The sequence below is a fragment of the Polyodon spathula genome, chromosome 19 (assembly GCF_017654505.1).
Source record: "Polyodon spathula isolate WHYD16114869_AA chromosome 19, ASM1765450v1, whole genome shotgun sequence".
Taxonomy (NCBI): Eukaryota; Metazoa; Chordata; class Actinopteri; order Acipenseriformes; family Polyodontidae; genus Polyodon; species Polyodon spathula.
The window spans coordinates 10,017,831-10,043,796 of record NC_054552.1 but is presented as its reverse complement, the minus strand read 5'-3'; the positions used below and the strand labels follow the sequence as shown (position 1 = coordinate 10,043,796).

Sequence of the window (25,966 nt, the reverse complement as noted above, 5' to 3'; positions counted from 1 at the left end):
TTTGTGTTACCTAACCATCTTCTACATGAAAGTGGTTACAAAATTCAAGAGAAAATATTTGACTGCAACACAGCTGGTAGCTCACGTGTATACTGTGAAATCAACTGATTAGTCACTAACTAGGTTTAAGTTTTAAAATACTTTACTATGAAACAAACATACCTAAGGTATGTATGGATTTTCAGTTAGTCATTACTAGGATCAAAGGAGATGCATAGAGATATATATCGTATACACAGGACTTACATCTTGCTCTCTCTGGTGGCTACACACAGCTATTTCCCACAAACTTGGCATGAGTATAGTTGAAAATAAATGTCCAATGTTATTTTAATTTGACCTCACCAAGATGGCAAAGAGAGCAATGACAACTAGAGTGGCGGAAGTAGAACAAGAAGCTTCCGGACACATTGTTGCATCAGATTTAAGATTTTGGAATGGCAGCATCTGGGGAACAGGGTGAGTTTTCCTAACAATAAAATCTATTCATGGCATATATTTTACAAGTAAGCAAGGTATTATCTGACAGTGTGGTTACACTTATTTCCGTATTGTAATCGAGTTATGAGGAGCATGAAGATGTATCGCAGATTCAAATCATTTCAGATTCAAACAGCAATATGGGAACACAATAGCAAAACATTCTTCGTTCTAAATGATTGTAGACAGCTGATTTACGAGTCCTACAATATTAACCCAAACATAATTCCGTTCTACCCGTAGAACAGCGTACTTCGGGATTCTATTGAAAAACAATGGGAATTGCAGTTAATATCCCTTTATTCTTATTTTGTGATTGGGTAACGTAGCAACTGAAGCAGACTGCCACTCAAATGCGATGCACATTCAGGTTTGACTGTTAAATAGGTCACTGTATTTGTATAATTAGTCTGCTGTTTGCGTTTCATATTAAGGAGCTGCTGGTGTACTGTACATCTCGCTATACTGCTTCTTTTGCCATGACTGGCGTCAACCTGAGAACTGTTTAGATAGAAAACAAAGTGAAACAGAAAGAGAAAGGGAGAGGGAGAGGGAGAGAGGTGTCCATCTTCGTTTTTCTCTTTATCTGTCATCTGTGAGCTGCTTGGAGTTCGTAATAACCAGCATTGACCAAACTTCCCAATTCAAGTCACAGGTTGTTTTTTTTGTTTGTTTTTTGTTTTTGTTTTGTTTTTCTACCAGAAGGCTATAATTGTGTGTAAGTATATTCGGGAGTGAGAAAAAGGCATTTATTGCATAGCAGTTTCATGCCAGGCTTTAATACCAGCTTGATTACCTACAGTGTACAGGTAACAAGCTCAGGTGTGTCTTATTAAACCCACAGTAAAACCAGGAATGGGTCAAACTGCTATGCAGTTGGAGTTGTATTTGCTACTCTGATAACATTATGGTACAGAAGAAGGTAGTTAAGTTGAATAATCAGACAGAGAAAGTGACAGGAGATTATAAGTGAAAGAACTTAAAATGTATATTGTGCTGTTATCACAAGGACTGCTGCAGGGGCTAGCACGCACTTTACAGAAAAACACTACTGGAAATAATACCATTCTGTGGCTAGACCTCAGTTCAACCATTAAACAGTGAGTAGCTTCACATTTCATTGTTGCGTGTTTTTGTCCAGCCCCCTTGCTTTCATGCTAGTAGTCATTGTGATTGATTCTCAGTTACTGTCCTCAGTTCAAGAGCTGCTCTTCCATTCTAGTTGCCCGCCGTGTACTGATCTGACTGAGGCTGGAACAGCCAAAGTGGTTTGATTGAAGTAAGGGCCATGCTAGCTAGTGATCTTCCACTTTGGCAGCGCATCTTCTTTTGTTCCGCTGACAGCACACTGCTGTGCACTAGATGCAGAGCTACTGATTTTCCATTCTGGGAAAGAGCAAATTCCATTTTCCCCAACTTTTTGTCAATTTATAATGTTGATAATTAAAACATCCTCAGTCGAAGGACAGGAACATTTGCAGAGTATTATCCCACCATCCTCATGTTGATAATCAGAAAAAACACTTTAAGTTGGGGGTAGAAAAACACATCACTGCAAAAAATGCCGTTAACAAAATAGCTCATTCCACTGCCAATGCCAAATTACGTGATTCCACGATCGTGGAAAGTCAGTAGCCCTGTAGATGGTGCTGGTGCTTAATATCAAGACACTTTGGCCGATGCAGCCAACATTTCATGTCTATGGCCGGCAGTTAGAACTGCAGTATTTCTTAACATTCAAATGAATTTGCCTTAAGCCTGCCCAGCAACACATTCCAAATCCATCTGAGTCCACTACTCACCCTAATTTGGTGTTGTCTGCATAGTTCTTGTATGGGCATTTATCAAAATGAGGAAGGTAGTTAAATCATCTTGCTTGCATAGGAACTGACTGGGAGTGTCAATAAACTAATGTTAACTATGTAAAGATAGCAAAACGAATTTACTAATTTATGGTATTTTTGTTTTATTTATAGTTAATTCATCTCTGTAAACTTACATTTGAACTTGCTTCAGACTAGGGCCCTTTAACTTTCAAGCACAGGAAGTGATTTGTTACCAGTAAGCGGTAGCTAATGATTTTGATCAGGAGCTTTTAAAGGGGAGCAATGTGAAAATGTTGGCACGAAAAAGAGATATGACAGTATATTGAAAGCCTTCTGTTGTCACTCCATTCATTCACAACACGCCATTCAGATATTTGTGTGGACAGACCCAGTGAGCTGCATCATCTGCCCCTGTTTGCAGCATTCGACTATGACTTGCTTCTCAGTATAAGAGAGGAGTCTGCCAGGCTCGCAGCCCTGAACGAGTACCTGAGCACTCGCAGTTACGTCGGAGGGTTCACCTTCTCGCAGGCGGACGTGGAAGCATTCACACATTTCCCTGAGCCACCCCGAGAGCAGTACTTCCACGTGCTGAGGTGGTACAGACACATAGCGGCCATCATGGATGCCAGCTCATGTGACAGTGAGTAGAACAGGACATGGTGTTTGAGTGCATGAATCCAGCGCTTACATTCCACAGTGATGCAGAGCCCCTACAGAGTAACTAAGACAGTGACCAAGACTTTGTGACTACCTGGTAATATTACAGTCCTGGTTTCATGGACCAGCCCATTAATGGAGGGTATATTTAATATGGCTATTCCAATTAAACACTTCAACTTTGGCTTTTTTAAGACAAGAAATATATTCACCAATTCAAACTCTTCCATCCTAAAACCAGAGGTTAAACTGTTAGGGCACATTCCCACTTTGTCATTTGGGCAGTCTGTTTTCAATTTATTTACATGAAAATAAAGTTGTTAGACTGTACTAGGCATTCTGTATCAATATAAAATACTTCAGGTACAATTTTCAACAGCTATAGTGTCTGTTTGTTGATGGGGCCATGTATTTATGTCGTGCAAGGTTTTCCACATTATTATACAAACGACAAGCCTTTGTTAAGTCCTATAAAATACTCCAGAGATTTAAGTCCATTCAGTCATAAATGGTTGGATTGTACTTGTATTTTCCCTGTCTTCCCTGCCCCTACTGTGTATATCTGTAATAGAAGGTAACATATCTCCAGGTTTTCCTAAGAATAATAATATTATTTTAAACCTGGATCTCTGCATCAGGTTACATGTCAGTGAATGTGTCAATCTTGGGAAGGACCATCCATTTACACACAAGTGTTTGCTGCATAGTGCAAGTGTTTGTTTTTTTTTGTCCCAACTTTTTACTGACTTCCTGTTCTAGTTTGTCAAATCACAATGATGTTAAAACATTGCCTTACGTGACATTCACGCAAGTGGCCAATTATTTTGCTGGTTATAATTAAACTGACTGGTGAAGCTAGTTTCCCTATCACAACACTGAGTTAATTTCCTGTGTTACATGCAATAGGACTGCACCTGATTGATGGTGCTCCATTGCCCAAAGGAAATTGTATTCCATTAGAATCAGGTAAAAATAAACCTTGGGGCTCCTGCAGTAGTGACGTGCATTGGTAGATACGTAGCTTGCATGTTACTGTATGCTGAGTATTGAGCTTGTGTCCTGTTATTTAAAGGATACACCCTGAATGTTCATGGTGTACTGTACTGTGTTTTTTCTGTTTACTTTTGATTAACTTTCTTCAGTAGCTGACTGAGTTGAAAATGTAAAAAAACGTCTCTACCTCTGTATTGTGTAAAGGTAGCTGAGGTGCCTTTTCAGTCATTATAAACTAATGAGAGTGTATCTTGTTTCTAAGCAACGGGAAAGAGGGTACAGCCCGCTTGGTCCCCTCCAGAAGGAACAGAGCAGCCGCGACTCCACCTGTACAACAGCCTGACTCGCAGGAAGGTGAGGGGGTAGTGTTCTCTCCACAGCATATACCTGGCAACGGGAGTAGAGTGGAGGCCCCTGTGTATCTGTATGTATGGCCGTCCTTCTGTATGTCACACACATCAGTTTTACATTTAGCATGAGAAACGCCTGTCCATTTGCTAAGGGCTCTCTTTATCTCTCTTCCAATCACACATTAGAAACATGCTCTCCCAGCTTGATTGTTTCTGATTTAAAACAATAATATATATATATATATATATATATATATATATATATATATATATATATATATATATATATATATATATATATATATATTAGTGCCTATAGAAAGTCTACACCCCCTTGAACTTTTTTTCACATTTTGTTGTGTCAGTGTCTCAGAGTTTCATGCATTTAAATGATGATTTTTTTCCACTTGTCTACACACCATACTCCACACTGTTAAGGGGGAAAAAGGTTTTATTGAGAAAAAAATTATATATTCAAAACTGAAAGATCATAATTGGATAGGTCTCCACCCCCCTCAGTTAATACTTGGTGGAAGCACCTTTGGCAGCAATTACAGACCATAAAACTTTTGGTCAAATGGCTACAGAATCTCCTGAGTGTTTTTTGCATACTTCAGATGGGATTCAAGGTCGGATTTCTTAAGTAATAGCTTCCTTCTTGCCACCCTACCATACAGGCCAGATTTGCGGAATCCTTGGGATATTGTTGTCACATGACACTTTGACCAATCTTGGCCATAAAATCCTGTAGCACCTGTAAAGTTGCCATTAGCTTCTTGGTAGCCTCTCTGATTAGTCTCCTTCTTGCTTGGTCATCCAGTTTGGAGGGACGGCTTAATCTAGGCAGGGTCTTGGTGCCATACACCTTCCACTTCTTAATAATCGTCTTGACCGTGCTCCAAGGAATATTCATGGCCTTTAATATTTGTTTTATACCCATCCCCTGATCTATGCCTTTCAACTACTTTGTCCCGGAGTTCTTTTGAAAGCGCTTTGGTGCTCATGGTTGAGTCTTTGCTTTTGAAATGCACTACCCAGCAGAGGGAACCTACAGGAACTGCTGAATTTATCATGAAATCATGTGAATCACTAAAATTTAATACAAATTTCTAGAATGTTTTTTTCCACTTGGAAGTTGTGGGGTAGGATGTGTAGATAAATGAAAAAAAAAAAAAACTATTTTAGTGCATTTTAATTCCAGGCTATAAGGCGACAAAAGGTTAAAATTTGGATAGGCACTGTGTGTGTGTGTGTGTGTGTGTGTGTGTATGTATGTGTATATATATCTATATAAATATATATAGATATAGATAGATAGATAGATAGATGTATACTTACTTACTTTGGACATTTAAGTAAATCTCAAGAATAACCAAGTGCCTTTACCAGTAAGCTTCGGTAAATGTCCAAAAAAGCCATATATTTCTTCATAATTCCAGACATTTACTTCCTTACTTGGTAAATGTTGACAGTAACCGGTAAAACTTAAGATTTACTGAAAACTTGGATTCTGACTTTTAGACTATAGATTTATATACGCAGATGCACACCTGTTGTTTACCACACTTGCTCTCTCTAGTATTGTATGATTTCTTTAGCCGTCCTCACAAAAGCCCATTTTAAATAAATAAATCAAGTTTGCTCTCCTTTAACCCCTCTTTCAACTGCATTTAAATAGGGTTTAGTCTCATTTTTCAAAGCACAGTTTAACATAAGAAATGTTTGTTAAGTTTTCAGAACAGGGCCCCGTATCTGGAATCAAGAAGAACACCCCATGGCCAAACAAGCCAGCTTGGAGCCAGTATTAACTGTTGCTTCACGTTCCCTTGTACAGGACGAGTTTGTGCCTCAGAATGGGAAGCAGGTGTTGTGGTACTGCTGCGGACCCACAGTCTACGATGCCTCTCACATGGGACATGCAAGGTACAGCAATTCACAGCCCCTCCTCAACTGTGTGCTAGTAGGGTCTGCAGCTGAAATGACACTACCAATGTCTTCGATAGCTTGAATGCAATAAATATAGTGCTCTGCTGTAGCTTTTACTGTTGGTGGAAAGTTAAAATAAAAACATTTAGAATAAGAACTCAACCAATAACTGTAAAGCGTTACGCACTGAGGGCAAGCGACACAAAGTCCTGTCTAGTGGGGTCGTAGGGGGAGTGATTGACATGCTGAACAGCCAGCACATTCTGCTTTACAAATTAATTAAATCAAGTGTTGCCAACTCATTATTTAAATCACACACACACACACAATACCAATATCATCACAACCGCAACACTTCTAGCTAATATCAGGTGTACATGTGAAGATGCTGTATTTGACTCTCTCTTTCTCCCTTTTTCCAGATCTTATATATCATTTGACATCCTGAGAAGAGTCTTAATGAATTACTTCAAGTATGATGTATTCTACTGCATGAACATCACAGACATCGATGATAAGGTAGGACAGGTTTAGAAAAGCCAGATGCCAAAATTGTCAGGGTCTGTTTTTCATTTACACGCTATCAGCGGGGCTGGCATTTGTCCTCCAAGGGCAGATAGCTTGCCCACATCCACTGTACAGCTCTTTAGTGTAAACAGACAATTGGCTTGTTTGTGGGTTTGGAGGATGCCCACTCTTGGCAGAATTTCTTACTGGATTATTATAGAATCAAAGACTTGTAGAATAGACCCCAGTGTGTGAGACTTTTATCTTCTAACCATGTGGATTTTTATTTACTCATCAGATCATTAAGAGAGCCCGGCAGAACCACCTGTTTGAGCAGTACAGAGAGAAGAAGCCAGCTCCTGCACAGGTTTTGGGAGATGTCCAGACTGCATTAAAGGTAGTCTGTTACACTTTATTCATCCCAAGTTCTCTCTGCCAAATTCCTTTTCAATACAGACACTGCAGCAAAAACAGAAGCCAACAAGATTTAATTCAAAATGTATTTATTCAGAAAAATATACAGCATTCTTTTAATAGCTCGCAGATTAAAGCTTTGTGAATAGGGCCATGGTCTGTATCTTGTTTAGCTGTATGTTGTGATTGGTATGGACATTCCCTAGGCTTTGTTTTTACCAGGATAAGAATTTCCTGGAATTATGAGTGAGGGAGAGGGAGAGGGAGAGGTCAGGACATTATAAATTAACAATGCCAGGTACATCAGCCCACACGGTACTGTGTGTATAGTATACTAGAAAACAAATCTGTGAAAATGATTACAAAGCACTGTAATACAGTGCATTCCAAAACCAGTTCTTACTGTGCTTTTGCAGTCTATGCCAAAATAATATGTTTTTATTTTACACGATGCGAGTTAACCTGAGACAGAAACAACAAGAAGCACACACACATGGTGGTTATAGCTGTCAAACTCAGTAACAGGGCACTTCATTTGTATCTCCCTTCTTGTAGCCCTTCCTGGTAAAGCTGGCAGAAACGACAGACCCTGACAAGAAGCAGATGCTCGAGCGCCTTCACACAGCAGTGACCTCAGTGCTGGGGCCCCTGCAGGAGGCAGTGCAGAGGGGGGCAGCCGCCAGCGAAGTAGAGCCCAGGGCAGAGGTCGGTGATGAACCTGCCACTGTAATCCTGCTGGGGTTATGCACAGGCAGGATTTATTGACCTTATTAAAATACCGTGGAAAGAGGTCTGGTGGAGCAGCTGACAAGCTTATTGGCTTCACTATTTAGATTCTCAAGTGAAACCACCACAAGGATTGTGTGTTGACACAGCAGCCTCTCTCTCAATCAACCGTATAAAAGCTAGCTTTAGTTCAGTCAATTTTACTTCTGATAATAGTTAATACTGTAAGTAAAAGCTAAAAAAAAATTAAAAACCTGATCGCATACATAGGACTACAGATATAATTAATCTTTTGTTTACCTAAATATTAAGAAAAATTACTGTTTAACCTATCGGCTATTTATTGTTTTAATTAGAAACTGTATTTTAGTAATTCTGGGCTCTAATTAAGAATTAGAAGTTTTAATCTTTTTTTTTTTTTTAAGAGCACTGTTAACCAAAGAGAATGTTTGTAGCACTCTTACAAAAGCAATCCTTTAAAACTGCTTGAAACGTCCTTTAAAGTTTTGCAGATAAGCCTAATATTTTTTGTATGTTAGTATTTGTGAATGCACATGTTTTTAAATATTCTTAATATATGTTCTCTGTGTTTTGTTCCCAAGCTGTTACTCGAAGAAGCCAAGGACCTGCTTTCTGATTGGTTGGATTCCCAATTAGGCAGTCAGGTCACCGAGAACTCCATCTTTTCCATCCTTCCAAAGTACTGGGAAGGGGAGTACCACCAGGATATGGAAGCACTTAATGTAAGCTTCTTTTACAAATTACATGCTGTGTTTCTTTAGTGCCTTTCATGAAAACCCCAACACAACAGGCTATTTAAAAGCTGTAGATTTTATTTTTTTTCCTGTCATTTGCCAATCAGCTTCTTCCCCTAATCACTGACATGCTTTGATCCCAAAGACACAGCTGAAATGAAACCGTAACTATCTGAAAGTGAGATGTGCCTTCAGTGAGCTTTCTTTAGCCTAATATGTTACCAGATATATTGTATTTTAAAACAGAACTATATCGGTTGTTTTCAAAACTTCACATACAAATTTGTGGACGTGCACAATAAGATGTATTTGTATGAGCTAGTACCAGTACAATGATTAAAAAAGGGGAAAAACATTATTTATTATTATTTTTTATGCTGTCACAAGGATCCATATTCAGTAAGCCAAGGCATCATACAATCTAGAAGCAAACAGATGGTCATAAACCATGCACAATTCCAAAGGATACAAAGAGATGGATGAGGAAAACAATGTGACAGTTCTGCAGTCCGGTTTGTGAAACGGCTTCCTTTCTTTCTAGATCCTGCCTCCGGATGTGCTGACCAGAGTCAGTGAGTATGTACCAGAGATTGTGGCGTTTGTGAAAAAGGTGGTGGAGAATGGTTATGGGTGAGTACAGTAACACCGAACACTTCCATGTAAGACATCGTTTTTGCTACAGTCACAGAACATCAGTGTGAATGTAGATTTTAGACTGATAGTCTGGATTAACAGGATGTGATGCTTGTGTGATTCAGTAGCTGGCCGAGTATTTTGTACTCTGATGTCACAGCCGGTCCTCTATGTGAGTTACATTGTAAAGGCTCATTTTCTCTCTGCGTTGCAGGTATGTCTCAAACGGTTCTGTGTATTTTGACACAGCTCTGTTTGGCAGCAGTGAAAAGCACTCTTATGGCAAGCTGGTTCCAGAGGCTGTAGGGGACCAGAAAGCACTTCAGGAAGGGGAAGGTAGGAGATCTAAAGAACCTTGGTTCCAAGTCAGATTAAAAATGCTAAATTCTTTAGCAAAGGTTATTAAGAGTAGCAGACAGTCATATAAGCAGATGGCTATCCATCCATCTTTTACATACATTAGATTTTACTTGTATCTTGAAATATCCAATTGATCAGATGTAAGGTTATTTAGATAATATGGGGTAAATCTTTCTGTTTGTCTGACACATTCATTTTTACATGCATAGTCTTGTACCTTCTAAAGTGCTCTGTGATGGTGGTCCACTATGTAAGGTGCTATATAAAAATAATGATTATTATTATTATTATTATTATTATTATTATACAGTGGATGTAGAGCAGGATAATCTCCCTTTTCACAAGACTGCTAGCTTTAATTTCATATTTACAGCCTAGGTGGGAATAATGCATCTTGACAGGGAACTTTGACATAAAGTAAACCATTCAATAACATGGGGAAAGCAGTGTGGTAATTAAAAGACCAGTGTAACTTGTTGCAGGTGACCTGAGTATCTCAGCTGACAGGCTCAGTGAGAAGAGGTCTCAGAATGACTTTGCCCTGTGGAAGGCTTCAAAACCTGGGGAGCCATCATGGGACTCCCCCTGGGGAAAGGTTAGTATCTCACAAGCTTGTTCAGTTTACTGCATTCTGCCATAGTTAGATCTTCTGTACATTATCTAAGTGACAGTTGAGTTTGTGTAGTCTCCAAAGGCCGTTAGTTAACCTGTAGGGAAAATGAAAGCCACCATAAATTAATAACACAACTGCCAGTCTTGCTCGGGAGAAGCCCGGAACTGAATGGCTGGTAGGGGGTGTTCATGATAGGTATGCTTGCTTGAGGAGCTGCGAAGGCAACTAACCCACATTTCATGACTAATTGAATTCAGTTAATAAGTGTTTCAGACCAGACTTTTTCTTTTTCTTTGATAGGGACGGCCAGGCTGGCACATCGAATGCTCTGCGATGGCTGGCTCCATCTTGGGAGAATCCATGGACATCCATGGAGGAGGGTTCGACCTCCGCTTCCCTCATCATGACAATGAGTTGGCGCAGTCCGAGGTGAGGCTTTCAATGCATATCCGACCACATTTGTTTGTTTCCTCGCTTTAGTACTATTTGTCTCCCTCCTCACTCAACTTTTCTAAAAAGATCAGAGTCCAGGACAGTATAAGACAAGGAGCAGTCCTTAAAGAACAGTTGATATAAATTCATATTTTTAAAGCTATGCTTTATTGCATCAACAATAATTAATTTCAAGGAAAATCTGTTTTTAAGAATTCCTTTTTAAAAAAATTTTTTAAATAGATTTTAACCTAAACCTGTTTGACCCCTGCAGGCATATTTTGAGAACGACCACTGGGTGCGCTATTTCCTGCACACAGGTCACCTGACCATTGCTGGCTGCAAGATGTCCAAGTCTCTGAAAAACTTCATTACCATCAAGGATGCTCTAGCGAAACACACAGGTACTGTGAACTCATCCATAACTAGCAAACACAACACTGTCAATTTAGTACTGAAAGAAGCTTCATTCAGTGTCTTCAGTTGAAGACACTGATAAAGACTTCTAATCAAACATTTGTCACTGACTTTAGTTTATTTTACTATTTATAAACTGTAAGTTCATACTAGGATAGTCTTGTTAGCTCGGTTTCATGCAAGCCCCTGATTACCTGAGCTAATACTTGAGAGCAGGACTCCGGATTAGAGACAGAACAGACACTGCTTTAGATCAATGTATCTTTGGTTCTTGATTACAGTTTTTTTTTTTCTTCAGAATTATATTTTGTTGACTTTTCAATAGCATTAACAAGGTGTTCATCTCCCACAATAATACATCAATAAAAATAAATAAACAAATCATATTAAATAGAGCTATGTAATTTTGTAACTATATGGTGTTAATACCTCCTAAAGCAAGATTTCTCCATAGAAGTAAGGGTGTAGGTTCAGTATCCTTCCAGGCACAAAGAATAGCTTTTTTAGCAAGAATGAAAAGATTAAGAAGTAGTCTACGTTCTGGCTAAGAAAGCTATAGATCAGGGACTGGTTGCAAAAAAAAAGTAAGCTAGACTTGCCTCCCAAGTCGGACTTGAAAATAGGTATGGTTGCAATATGTCAAACTGGACTTGACATTCGGTATATGTCAGATTTACTTTTCAAGCCTGGGTAAGACTTGTCATTGTCATTTCAATTCTAAACTGAACAATGTAATATAATATATATACAATACATATATAATATATACAATATAATGATCTTGAATTATATTCCCGTTTCCGTTTTCCCTGAGAAGGTATTTTTTTTATCACCAATTTAATTAAAGAGGACCTCCATAGTACCTCCCAAAACCAAGCATTGCCACCTGCCGTACAAGTTTGTCTGGCCCTGCAGCAGCTTTCAAGCAGTAGTCGGGGGATTTGATGGGAGTACATAAATCTACGGCTTGAAGATCCATCCATGCAGTGTCATCAGCCCTAGCAAGGAAGCAAAGGACGGGACACAAATCCCAATCCAAGCTCCTACTGTTTACAAGTACGCCTTTGTGAACAGAAAGGGGTTTCATTCATTAAATGTGCAGGCATGTTCTGTTTTTAAATACATTTTATCATATTTTATAGGTAGACTATAAATAGGTCATTGTGGGTTAAATAAGTATCTAAAGTTAATTGGGAAACATACTGATGGCACATGCAGCGAATGTGGTGTGTGAGGCAGTAGAGCATCTTATTATTCACAGGCAAGAATGATTTGGAAAGGAAAATTATGATTACTCGTCTGAACAAAATATAACACCAGAGGAAACATTGGTAAATATTTATCTCATCAATTAACATCAGGGATAGAATATAAATTCAAAGCAATCACGCAGGTATAGCAATTCTTACTCCAGTCCTGTAGGTGGCAGTAATAAACCAAATGGATCCACAAACAGCCATGAATATAAATAAGAAGTCCCACCTACTGCAGGGCGGCATTTACGCTGAGACTGCAGGAACTGGCAGTTGAGAGAGCAGCAGTTTGACAGAGAAAGGGAGAACAGTAAACAGTATCGAATAGTAAACTATTTTGAAATCAGAAAGAAAATAACTAAAAAAATGTGCATGTTATGATTTTATTATTTTTACTGGGATAAAAAATACAGAAATGTTTAATTGTGTTTGTAGTCATTTATTATCACTTTAGATTTCCTATTCAAGTCCAGCTTCAGCCCAGTTTCAAGTCTGGCTAGGTTAAGTCTTTGATGTTGCAAATGTTTCTCAAGCCAGACTCACCCCAGCCCGACTTGACACACAAGTCAGACTTCAAGACCCACGTTATTGCATCCAGCTCCAGAAGCATCTCCCAGTATAGCCAGATTGGGAGTGATATTTATGAGTATTAAATATCTGATTTATATGAAATTTACAATTATACAGTCTATAAGGGGTAAAGTAAACGTTATGTAGTATTTTATATTGGATCAAACACAGTTTTGCATTTTGTGAGGATAAACAGACGGTTTTGTTGATCAATTTCCAGCAGTCGTTTTCTAATTTAGTTTTAAATCTATGTTCCCAATATGATTTTAAAGGGCCATCAAAGGCCATTTGACTATAATGAAATAGAAATATAATTCTGACACAAAACTATGCAAGTTTTTACATTCACACAAAAACTGCTCTGTTTGGTATTCTGTGGACAATAAGGTGGTCCATTATATAATTTAGAAAGAGTGCATTTAATATGATTATATACAGAGGAGTCACTTAAGTTGTATTTTAGTTTGTGTCCTTAAAGAGAGAAAAGAGATCAGTAAAAATGTCTTTAATTGTATTTAATTGATCCAGGAGTTACTGTCTTGAATACAGTTTTCATGTCACTGTCCCATGATGTGATGCGTGTTAGTAAATGTCAGGTATTGTAGTCTGCAAAATCCCAGCTTTCAATTTTACTGATTTACATTTTTTTTTTTTTTTTTTTTTTTTGGAAGATGAGAAGTTTCGAATTACAGCCTGCAATTCTACCTTATATGTAAAATAAACACTGCTGCCACCTCTGAGTTTGTTTTGTACAGCACAGATTTGATCTCCACTTTGCATTTACTCCTCCTCCTTAAATGCAAAAGTAGACCACGGAAACCCCTCCAAGCAATTTGCATTTTTTAATTTGTTTTAGAAAACCTCAGTAGTCCGTTGCTATGCTTCAGCCTTTTTCATAATGCCCATGCATGCACTCCTCTCTTCATAAATATATTGGGAATCAATATATCGCTCATTAAAAAGTAAAATAAAAAATATGTCTTAGCCAGCCATGTTTAATTGAGACTGTTTTAAAATGTGTACGTTAATTACGATGGCTCTTTTGAGAATTGTTTTCCTATATATGATAACATATTTAGGATGCTGTGTATTTGAGTCTGTAACAGTGCTACTGCATGCCTGCATTGTTGACATCAGTTTTTGATTTCAGCTCGACAGCTCCGACTGGCATTCCTAATGCACTCATGGAAGGACACTCTAGACTATTCCAACAACACTATGGAGTCTGCCATCCAGTACGAGAAGTTCATCAATGTAAGCAGCAGACATTTCCTCAGACCTCATGGGTTGCACGGTACTGCTGCTGTAGAGGAGACTGTTGTACACTTTTTTTTTTTACCACCAGGGGTCAGAGTTTCCCCTCTCCAGAACACAATGACAGGGTCTTCTAACAACCCCAGAGTTGCGTATTGAAATGCCTTTAATGGCTGATGTTTTGTTGGAGAATGGACCTGTTTTACTATTTTAATTATGGTGATTCTTTCTGTTAAGTTGTTGTAAGTGTGATTGATCACTGTAGTCAATTAGCACAACTTCAGTTACTTCCTTCAGACACATTATAAATGTGATTCAGTATGTAGCTAAATAAAATCCAAAAAGAAAAAAAAAAAAAAAACACAATTACTTTTTCATCTTCCAACCAAGCGGTTGAAGTTACAATTAGACACTGTTTGCATATTTGAAGCAATGTAGGTGGACTAAAATAACCTTTAACAGCAAAGCAAATGGATGCAGTACTGAATGAATTTACTCACTGTTATATCTGATTTTAGTTTATTTTGTAGTTAAATGTTTAGCTCTGATTAGTGCTTTGTTCTGAATAATGTTCCATACTAAAACTCTTACTTTCACCAGGAGGACAGTAATTTACTACATTCACATGCCCAAGGAATTGTTACTCTGAAAACAGATGTGTGCATGCATAACTCAATGGGGATCAGAGGGATCTGTGTTCTTTAATGTGATTTAACCTTCAACACGATTCCAGATTGAAATGTGCTGAAAATATGGAGCATAAACCTTGAAGAGATTGATTAAACTGTGACTGTAAGCAAGATAAAGATGAGTGACTTTGCTTACACAACTGTACTGTGCTTTTCTGATCTAGGAGTTCTTTTTAAATGTGAAGGATATCCTGAGATCTCCAACTGACATTACCAGCCAGTATGAGAAGTGGGATTCTCAGGAAATTGAGCTCAACAAGAGGTATGGGTCTCTAGAACTGGAGGGAGAGGGGTTGTGTGAAACCAAAGCTTTCAGAATGTATGTACCCCAGCATGACAACATACTTACAAGTGCTTACAGTCGGGATGCATTAAAACCATACCTTGCACTGTTCGTAACCTGTGATCAGCCCCTTTCTGATTTTGGGTTCCATTCCAGTGCTACATTAACTCATCTAGAACAAGTGGCTGGCTGCTGGTGCAGTCTGCCTGTTCTCTACTTTGATACATACAGTAAGAGTCCATGTGGAATCATGACTTGCCTATCAGTATTAAGCCATTTGTACAGCTTTTATATCTGCAATAGCACTATCTTTTTCTGCTTCAGTGCTAACAGTGTTGTGATCTTTCTACAATGTTTAAAATAAAACAAGGTAATAAATACTGTTCTGCAGTGTCAGGAGATGGGACATCGCGCTCTGCAATAACCATGGTTGTGAACTCTTGACATTGAGCTAATAAATACAATCCAGTAGACATGTGAGACCTAGTTAATGACAGAAATACAAATTGGGTGTGATTCATTGGGATTATTTTGTTAGCTTATGTAGTAAGTCATTAGAAATGAAAAGGAGTTTACCCATTCTAGCTCCGTTTCTGCCCTCCCTAACAATTTAACTCGATTTGACCAGAAAAAGTAAAGTATTGATCTAATTTATTCTAAAGCACTTTTGAGACGAGACCATGGCAACAACGCTGTCGTTCTCCTAAAGCACGGATCTCCCGTTTTTGTTTTGAATGAGCAGCTTGTATGAGAAGAAGGCAGCGGTACACAGGGCTCTGTGTGACAACGTGGACACTCGCACTGCCATGGAGGAGATGAGGGCCCTGGTGAGCCTGGGAAACACCTACATCGGCACCAAGAAGAGCAGCAGACAGGCCCCTAACAGGATGCTGCTGCAGAGCGTGGCAGCCTACCTCACTGAGATGCTGAGGGTGAGAGAGGGGCCGGCGAGCATTCACCATGCACATTAAAAACACAAACAGCCCTAAGGATCAGTCTTAATAAGCCACTCTGTGGTTGGTTTGCATGTCAATTGGAAGTTGGCGATATGCAAAGTATCACTTGATGCTTCTACAGCTGTTTTCTCTAGCATTGTATCAACACTGGTTCTTCATATCTCTGCCCACACAATGTTAACGCCGGGGTGTCTTTGGTGTTTTCTAAAGTTCACTTTCTCCCAAAAGCCAACCTGCTTTTATCACCCAGTACTTCATTTGTAGGGTTAAAAAAAAATTATCTGAATTCCTAACTTACTGCTGCTACATTTTTACATCATGCCTTGCACTGTTCGTAACCTGTGATCAGCCCCTTTCTGATTCTGGGTTCCATTCCAGTGCTACATTAACTCATCTAGAACAAGTGGCTGGCTGCTGGTGCAGTCTGTCTGTTCTCTACTTTGATACATAAGGCTCCCTGTGGAGTCAGCACGGTACTTGCCTTATTACCTCACATTTGAATATCCACAGGACTGCTTGTCAATTATAGTGAAAGTTGTTAAGGGCATTCCTTGGCACACGTTCATAGCGTTTCCTAGTCTGTACTCTGCTGTCCATTGTTAACTCTGAACAAAAATGGGTTTCTGTCCGCTTTGTATTTGAATGGGTGTTTAATGATATTCGCACGGCTGAAGGATGGCTCTACTGGAATGCATTTGAAGCTTGTTTGTTGCAAATGGTGTCACAAATCTTGTATTGGTTCCATGTGTAAATTATTGGTAAAACTTATAACAATCGATGTCTGTAAGTTTTACCTTTTAATTTTTGAGTGACTGTTCTTATTTATTGATGCATATAGGTCAAATATACATTTTAATATGTACCTCCTTACCTTTTTTTATTATTCCTTTCCACAATTATTCAACCACACATTTTATTGCAATTCAGTTACCTGACATGGAATTGCCCAAGTAGTTTTCCCTTGTATCTTGTCTTCTATTTCCCATAGTTTTACTTCTTCGTTCCCCACAGTCTTTTCCATTCATAGCCCCTCTTCAGCTCATGTATATTCTTTTACTGTATTTCACAGTGTCACTGATTGTGCTTTAATTACATTGTTATGCGTTGACCTTCAGAATATTTCTCCTTTGCACCAGGTCTTTGGAGCTATAGATGGAGTGGAGCCTATTGGATTTCCTGTGGGAGGAAGTGGACACAATATGGATGTAAGTAAGAAACTGAAACAACTTTTAATCCCGTCAGTATTGGCACACCCACCATTGATTTCAATGTTATTCCCCTGATTAGCATGCAATAAATGCTGATTTGTAATTAAATAAACTAAGGATTTCCCCGGGTAAAGGCACAGGCGCATGTGTGGTGTGCAGGAAAGTCATACAGTGAGGGGAGCGCTGGTTTGTGTCCTGGCTGCACAAAGTACTAAGTCTTCATTGGGGAGAAAGTGTTGCATTGACTGGGGAACTCCTGCTGGTTAGAGAGGCAAAATCAGAAGGGATTTTTTCTCCTCACCATGCAATAGTAGCCTCTAATGGCCAGCGACCCAGTGAGTCCAAAGCAGACACTTCCAGGGCTGGCCAGATAAAATAAGTTCAAATTTGCTGTAGGTATCTCCATTTTTTTCTATTTATTTGCTTTAAAATCAGAGGTGTATAGTTGTGTACAGTGTTGTGACACCTTGACAAAAAATGCTCTTTTCCTATGGCTCGCTTGACGAGCGATGGCGACATTATTTATAATCTTGTTCCCAGCTTTTGTTAACACGGTTTGTCCTGCCCAATAGAGAGTTCCACTTCTGATATGCATTGAGAGCTCTGGCCTTGCTCTTCATTCAGTTCTGTGTTTTACACACAGCTAGAAGCCACTGTGATGCCCTACCTGAGCGTCCTGTCAGACTTCAGGGAAACAGTGCGAAAGATCGCGCGGGAAAACAAAGGTAAATGCTTGTCCTCTATGTATAAAGGTAGAATGTATTTAGTAATTACAGGATTTATTGGGTATGGTATACTAAGGGCTTCTGTTCTTCAGTGTTTATTTTTAGAATTATACCAGCTGAAAAGTGAATTGATCAGTTCTTACTGGTGTTACCCAAACATGCTCCTGTGGAGTGTGGATGTACTGAGGCAAGATGACAACTTAAATCAAGTAACAGCACAATGAGAATCCCAGTGTGTGTTGTGCCTCTGTCGCTACAAAAAACTCCCAAATTAAATAAAAATATGTCCTAGTCTCTGATGTTCATTTAATGTAAGATAAGGCTTGGTTCTGTGTTAACTGGTGAAAATCTACAATCAGAAATATAGGTTTACTGTATACCAATATGTGGCAAATCTTTAAATTGGGCAACAATTACAGCCAAATCTACTCAAAACATTTCCGATTTTATTTGTTTTGAAAGTTTATATTTAAAATGTTCTCAAGCCTGGAAATAAAGCTCATCTAGAATTCAAATATTTGTATGAAATGTGATGTACAACTGGAATACTTGCCCTAGCAACCACAATCTGCAGCCACGCACTGGGTATGGTCAGACCTGCCCTTTTGTGTTAGTGTTCAGCACTGTGATGTGAACACCATTAAATAAGTCAAGCTGAGTGATTCCCTGTGTCCTGTCAGTCACGGAGGTCCTGCATTTGTGCGATGCTCTGCGTGATGACACCCTCCCAGAACTCGGGGTGCGCCTGGAGGACCACGAAGGTAAGGAGGCCCACGCTGGCATTCCTTCTGCTTTTTCACTTCTTACTGAATCCGATTAGATTCATTTGTGATACTGCTTTTACATATATTTCAACTCTATACCATTATAAATATCTAACTTATCACCTCCTGTGCTGCCTGTCTGTTTGAGCCTTGTTGGTCTAAAACGTCATAAAGTGTATGAAGTAACTAGGTTCCCTGGATGCAACAGTATGTAGAGTATGTTTTTTCTGTCATATTGCACTTAAATCACTAATTCAAGAGAGCAAATCCCAAGGGATAATGTTGCTCTTGCATAGTGTTTTTTGTCTTTTGTGGATTTATAAAATGCATTTGCAGTGAGCTCATGAGCAGTCTGTCTCTCTCTCGTATTGCAGGCCTCCCGACGGTGGTAAAGCTAGTTGATCGTGAAACGTTGCTGAAGGAGAGGGAGGAGAAGAAACAGGTGAAGCCACTCGTTTATCAAGAGAGATGAAGCACCTGCCAATTGTGTAGCAGTGTCTATTGTATTCATAGTCACTGAGCTGGACTGTTTCCCTCTGAGCAGTAAGATGATCTGCACCTCCCTCATTGAAAACAAACAGAGCTTGAAGCGCAGCAAAAAACATGAGCTGGAGACAAAGCCATTCAAAATTAATGCATACCTCTTCATGGCTATAACAATCTGCACTCGCCTGTGTTGTTTGAGAAACTCACCGAAGGCATCCTGTTCCACACATTTATTGTCCTGGGCTGTTTTATGTTTCACATCAAAATTAGCTAGAGCCAGCCTGGGCTGTAGTATTGTTTTAATAGATAGCTGCAGGTTTAGACTGTACCTGTAGCACTTCGGTATGATATGAGAAATAAAATCATAGTGTGATGTTATTATTTATTTAAAGCAGGAAATTGTTTTGTTTTTTTATAAATAGCCCTTAATGTCTTTCTCAACAGACTTTTTAAAAGCTAAAGATTTGACCATGGTGACAGTTACGTGTCAAAACAGATACAAACAAAAGAGCTTTAGTCTAGCTATGTAAGATTCCAAATCGAGCAAAGGGCTAATGAATGTTTAATTGAGGCACACAAAATAAAAGCTCTGGGCTTCAATTCAAGTCATTGAGGTAAGTGGACAGGTTTGAGTGTGTTTGCTATTCCGATACGTCTTTATTTGAATCACCTAAAGAGCTGGTATTTTTAGAAGTTTATAATGTAACAATCCTTTCAATATGGAAAAGCCTTTTATTTTGACAGCGTAGAACACTGAACCAGTTTCCACAGGGTTGCTGTGGTTTTTCTTCTTGTTTTTGTTTTTGTGTCCAGTCCTGTCATATTGCCCTTAGACAGCCCTGTGCTAAAGCTCTTGGTGAGTCTGTATTTCTGAGACTCCTGCTTCTCTATCGCAGGTGGAGGAAGAGAAGAAGAGGAAGAAAGAAGAGGCAGCCCGGAAGAAACAAGAACAGGAAGTAAGTAACCAGCTTGTGGCAAGGATGGCTATAGGAGTGCTGTCAGAACAGAAGTAATTGTACACACACGGCAACTGCGGGGTAAATATGAGACGCTACGGTGCTCACTACTTATTAAACAATTTCACTTTAATAAACACAAAACACAAGGGCACCTTGGCCAAAGTAAACAAACACTATAACAGAACACAAAACTAATGAAAATGAGTGCTTTTCAGGAAGGTGAGTAAGCAGTTAGGGTTTATAGGATAGCAGTCGTATTTCCAGTCTATCTCTCTCCAGACAGACATGTCTCTGTTCTCCACCCCCTTTGCAAAATCCGTGGATCTCCATTTATATCCGACCATCTCCAGACCTACAACAGTCAATAAATCCTGAGATGGCCACATTCCACACAAGTTTAAATTAGTCTGCGTGACTGTCAGCTAATTCAGTAATTACTTATCTGACAGTTACGCACTCACAAGGTACAACCCACAAACAATATAATACAAATGATCGTACACCATTACACTCGACCTGTATTTACATAATAAACCTTAACTCCAGCTTTTCTGTTGTCATATTTACACAAAACAGATAATAATAATTAAACAATTTGTCTTTGCAAAAGACAACCCAACTATAAGGAATTAATTTATGGGGGGGAAAAAAGTCATACAATAAAATTCTTCCGAGGACTACAATATTCTACTTAATTCTCTAAATTCAGCTGTTTGATTTAGGTTTACAGAATACTCAGTAAACAAAAAGGTCTTTGCATTAGAACACGGACATCTTTCATTTGTGGAATAGCCACAGAATGTTCATACTTCTAATATTTATATGTATATTTAATTGTAGTGAATGTTGCTAAGTGTGTCTGTCTGTATCCAATTATGATGAAACTTGAAAAGGACATTCCTTAGCACATGTTAAAGTATCATAATCTGGTTTAATCTACTAAAGTAAAATAATGATGCTATAGTTTTGTAGATCCACACGTTTCATATTTTCCTTTTACTCTTCATTTATTTGTTTTTTGATTGTCCCTAAATGAGGAGGCAACTTAATAAAGGAAAGTGGAAAATCCAGCCCAGAATGTTTCGATCCAGTTTTCTTTCAACACGAGCACAATACTTTATAAACAGTCTCCTTAATCTTGGTTCTCTTTGTCAGTGCTTTGATCTAGCTCGGATTTGTAAAGTACATGTTGATGTATGTTCAGCATCTGCGTTTTTACATATGTACTTGTGTTGTTGTAATAATGTTGTTGTTTTTTTCCATTAACAGGCAGCAAAACTAGCAAAGATGAAGATCCCACCAAGTGAAATGTTCCGGTCAGAAATTGACAAGTACTCAAACTTCGACGACAGTGTAAGTGTACCCTCCATGTCATTTCTGGAAGATGTGTAGTATGGGTTAATCTGGTTGTATTGACACAATTAAATTAACAGAAGAATAGATTGTATGCAGTAGCTCAGTGGACCTTAAGTATGACTAAGGGTACTGGTTCCTTGTCCATCAGGTCTCATTTGTTCTTTATTTTTATTGCAGTCTGGTGACAGACATAGATAGTAGAGCAGTCAATATAGTTACAGGCTACTTGCACTAGAGAACAAAGCAGATTTGAAATAAAGATTTACTGCTAGTTCCACTACAGTCGATCACATTGGGAAATTGTAATGAGTACAGCACAACCTCGCTATCACCTGTTTGGGTCCAAGTCTTTTCTTTGTTATAGCGAAAGGACAATCAAAAAGAAGATAAACTGTTTCAGTAAGTTAATGAGATCAGATTGTGAAACAAATAGAATTGCATGTACCTGTTCGTCTCATGTATGCAGTATTCTGCCTTGCCTTCATTAATTCGTTAGAACACAGTACAAAAAGCAAAAGTCCCCAATTGAAGCTGAACTTTTATTCAAAATCAACACAAATTGTTTCAAAGTGCCCCAAATCTTAATCCAACGTACAAGAATCCCAAACTGAGCTTTTATTCAAAATCAAAAGTTTCATGAAAAAGTTTTACATGAAAATTTCATCAGAAGTGTTTTGTTTTATTGTTTTTTCTTTAATCAGTTTTGCATTGCCACCTGAATAAGCCAAAAAACAGTGGCTTTTGACAACCTATATTCATGACAGAAATATGACTGCGTTACTGCGTTTTCATTTAACTGACTTGGGCTTCAGACTGAAATCCCCTTGCTTTGGGTGACCATTTCATTGAAATTGACAAGATTTACATTTTCATTTAAAAATTAAATTTTTGAATGCAATTCACTTATGATTATCAGCTTATATAAGTACACATATAATATAATGAAATATTAAGTGTTTATAGACAAGTTTATTCAGTTAAAAGCATAGATAATCATGAAAAACCTGGTTTCAAGCAGGTGTACTCAAACTTTTGACTGGTACTGGTACTGTGTACCGATGAATCAAAATTTGAAATATTTGGGTCCAACCGCCGAGTATCTGTAAGACGCAGAGAGGGTGAGCGCATGATTTCTGCATGTGTGGTTCCCACTGTCAAGCATGGAGGAGGCAGTGTCATGGTCTGGGGTTGCTTTGCTAGTGACAGAGTTGGTGATCTTTACCAAGTCCATGGCAAGCTCAACCAGCATGGCTATCGTAGCATACTTAAGAGGCATGCCATTCCATCAGGATTACGGCTAGTTGGGCAGTCCTTCATTCTTCAGCAAGATAGTGACCCGAAACACACCTCAAACTTGTGCAAGAACTATCTGGCGAAGAAGGAAAGTGAAGGACAACTCAATCTAATGACCTGGCCTGCCCAGTCTCCAGACCTCAATCGCTTAGAACTTGAATGGGACGAGCTGGACAGAAGAGTCAAAGCAAAGCTACACACAAGTGCCCTACATCTCTGGGAATTGCTGCAGAAGAGCTGGGAAGACATGTCGGGTGATTTCCTGCTGAAACTTATTAACCGAATGCCTCGTGTTTGTGAGGCTGTTATTAAGGCAAAGGGTGGAGACAATTAGAGACAATTTTCAATTTTCTTGAACATTGCTTTGATACTCCTTCTGTTTTGTTTTGTATGGTCTTGCGCAGCCAACATGAACATTTTTTTAAAATGCTTCTTGACCCTCCATAGTTTTTATCCTACATGGATGTACATAAATGGAGGCATGTCTGATAGAGGTATCATCTTGAGGTAGAAGGAGGCTGTTTGTCTGTCCGTTTCACATCATTTTATTTTTGCATCTGTCTGTAGAACTGCTTTTCCAATTGTAATGAAAATGCCTCTAATTATTGAAATATAGCTCTTGAATGCACCTTCCATGTGCACAGTCGACAGTGATGAATGGAACTGGCAATGCTGGTCTTAACACTGATGTTTCTATATTGCAGGGTTTTCCCACACATGACGCAGAAGGCAAGGAGATCAGCAAAGGACAGACAAAGAAGCTGAAGAAACTGTATGACGCTCAGGAGAAGCTTTACAAGGACTACCTGGAGATGATTCAGAACGGAGGGAGCAGCTGAAAGTGTCCCCACCAGCGATGCTAACGGACAATCCCTGAGACCGAGGCAGGAGCACTGTCACCCCTGACTGCTCCAGCTGGGCTATCAGGGACTCGCATCAGCGTCTGAGCATCGCCAGTCTCCATTGTGTAAAATGAATCAGTGCATATACAGTATGTGTCCAGCTTTGAAAATAAATTTATGGAATTAAAGTGTAGTATAAAAATCACTGCGGTTTTTAATTTCTTTCGTATAATTGTAATATGCCCAAGCTAAATCCTAAAATATGCTTATGCAGTGTTGTTACTTTTTCCCATTTTCAGAAAGTGATCGCAAATTACATCTATGCAAGCCAAATGATCAAACCACTTAAGAATTTCAATTTTAGTACATTGAAATAATACAGCAAGGGACTTTAGTTATTTAAATTTCACGCCAGGATAAACTCTTGAATTCTAGCAACCTGCTTTAAAGAGTGCCCCAGAGACATCAAACTAAACAATCTGTCACAACAATGAACTTTCAGAGACTGGACATACAATAGAGTGATGAAAAATAAAACTATCAAAAGCACACCTGTTCTGGCCTCATTTCTAACAGTGTATTTATTTTTTTAGATGTGCAGTGGTACTATATCCAGCACTATAAGACTGGGAAGTAAACACGCTTTTAGCATGGTGAGTTTGCAGAGTCAAAGGGGGAAGCCAACATGAGCTGAGTTTTGCAATACACCCTGTTATCTACTGTGGTGGTGGTAGTGTATAAAAGGTAATTTATTACTGTCCCAAATAAGAGAAGTTCCTAAAATAACTACAAATAAAATAAGCTGGAGTATCAATCAAAACCACTTTCTCTGTAGTATGTGGGCTAATGAACTACAACAAGCATACATCTACAGTCGCTAAATATCTTTTTGTAATACTGCATGTCTTCTGGTTAATTTTATTTTTCATTTAAATTTTACATGTACTACAGTTTTTTTTTTGTTTTGTTTTGTTTTTTTTCAAGTCACTTTGAGGACTCCACTACTTTAGATAATGGTATTTTTGTGTCACATTAAATTTAAAAAGACTAATAGGCCCTATTCACAAAATACTTTTACTTCACAGTATTCAATTACAGTGGTTTACAGCATATCAAAAATGATAACACTAAAATATTGGCTAGGATTAATTTTGTTAACTTGTTTTAAGGTTGTAAGTCTCCAGTATTAAATATGCTAAGTCTTCCCCTAATTCTTTTTTGTTTTAGGCTAGTAAATGTAGGTCCTTCAACCTATTTTTGTAACACTTTCCTTTAAGCCCTGGCATTGGTCTGGTTGCTCTTTGCTGGACTCTCTTCAGGGACACAATGTCCTTTTGGTATAATATTAGAGTGTTTTTTTTTTAACCTGAAAATGATTAGGGCCAGTAATCTTAGCCACCAGGCTCCTGTTAAACCTGCTGTCCTGCAGTGGCTTGTTACTGGGGAGCTATCAAACCAGCAACAAGCCAGACCTGTCTGCGAGGGCACTTATAACCTAATGAATTTTGAAGCCTACCTTTCAAGTGTTTTACAATTTCTGATAGTTATCCCTTGAGTATAGAGCAGTTAACCAAGGTCTACATTTTCGTACCAGGGTGGCTCCCCTAGACCTTTGCTCTCCCTATTAATTAGAGAGGAAAGTCAGTCTCATCACACTCCCACACCCCCTACTGGTAAGGCATCCCACATATGAGGGGTCGGTAGTTTGCTAATATCCATTGCTTATGCAGTTAGCTTGACAGTGGAAACAGTCTCCCTGCAGTGGCAGGATGCAGTGATGTATTTTTTGTTCTGAGGTGCTCAGTTGCGAGAGTGATGTGGTGCAGTGATCAATGAAAGAGAGACAACGATAATCCAGGTGCAATGGTGTTTATTTATAATCCAAAGTTACTTGACAACTGTAAATAATAATGAATGGTAGTACACAAAGACTCGTACAACACAGTATAACCCTGGGGGTTCAGTTCCAAAATAACAAACACAGCATAAACATACACAAAAAACAACACGGTCACAAGTTCAGAGTCAGTGCTACTGAGTGGTGAAATACTATTTATTAGGTGAACAATAGTGCAGTGTTGTCCAGGTTTGAGCTGGCCTTTAGCGACAGCTCCTGGTACGTGTTTAGCCGTCTAATAAGAACAAACGAGCAAAATTAGCCACGACAAAAACAAACTCTCACGGAATAATTCACGGTCCTTTGTGTCCCTCCATAACCATAACAAAGGAACAGAAT

The 25,966-nt window shown here is 38.8% G+C and overlaps 1 protein-coding gene and 2 non-coding genes across 5 annotated transcripts; all 3 read left to right on the top strand.

Annotated features, from left to right (window-relative positions):
• The first annotated feature begins 397 nt into the window (after nt 1-397).
• On the top strand, nt 398-24,279 carry LOC121294750 (cysteine--tRNA ligase, cytoplasmic-like). Of its 3 annotated transcripts, XM_041218805.1 has the most exons (23): nt 407-459; nt 2,728-2,949; nt 4,222-4,313; nt 6,144-6,232; nt 6,658-6,754; nt 7,041-7,139; nt 7,712-7,861; nt 8,485-8,625; nt 9,179-9,267; nt 9,485-9,606; nt 10,113-10,225; nt 10,544-10,672; nt 10,950-11,079; nt 14,066-14,169; nt 15,023-15,120; nt 15,884-16,073; nt 17,234-17,302; nt 17,949-18,030; nt 18,711-18,791; nt 19,169-19,236; nt 20,177-20,236; nt 21,509-21,592; nt 23,593-24,279. In XM_041218805.1, the coding sequence occupies exons 1-23, from the start codon at nt 438-440 to the stop codon at nt 23,725-23,727; spliced, it is 2,466 nt and encodes an 821-aa protein (XP_041074739.1). In that variant the 5' UTR covers nt 407-437; the 3' UTR covers nt 23,728-24,279. The 3 variants fall into 3 exon arrangements, with proteins under 3 accessions (XP_041074740.1, XP_041074741.1, XP_041074739.1); XM_041218806.1 differs by lacking the exon at nt 2,728-2,949 and having other exon boundaries at nt 398-459; XM_041218807.1 differs by lacking the exon at nt 2,728-2,949 and having other exon boundaries at nt 398-459; nt 21,509-21,609; nt 23,593-23,653.
• Nucleotides 15,243-15,370, top strand: LOC121295152. Its single transcript, XR_005946872.1, has one exon. It is a non-coding gene; the product is annotated as a small nucleolar RNA SNORA54 (small nucleolar RNA).
• Nucleotides 16,421-16,548, top strand: LOC121295154. Its single transcript, XR_005946874.1, has one exon. It is a non-coding gene; the product is annotated as a small nucleolar RNA SNORA54 (small nucleolar RNA).
• Nucleotides 24,280-25,966: the final 1,687 nt, after the last annotated feature.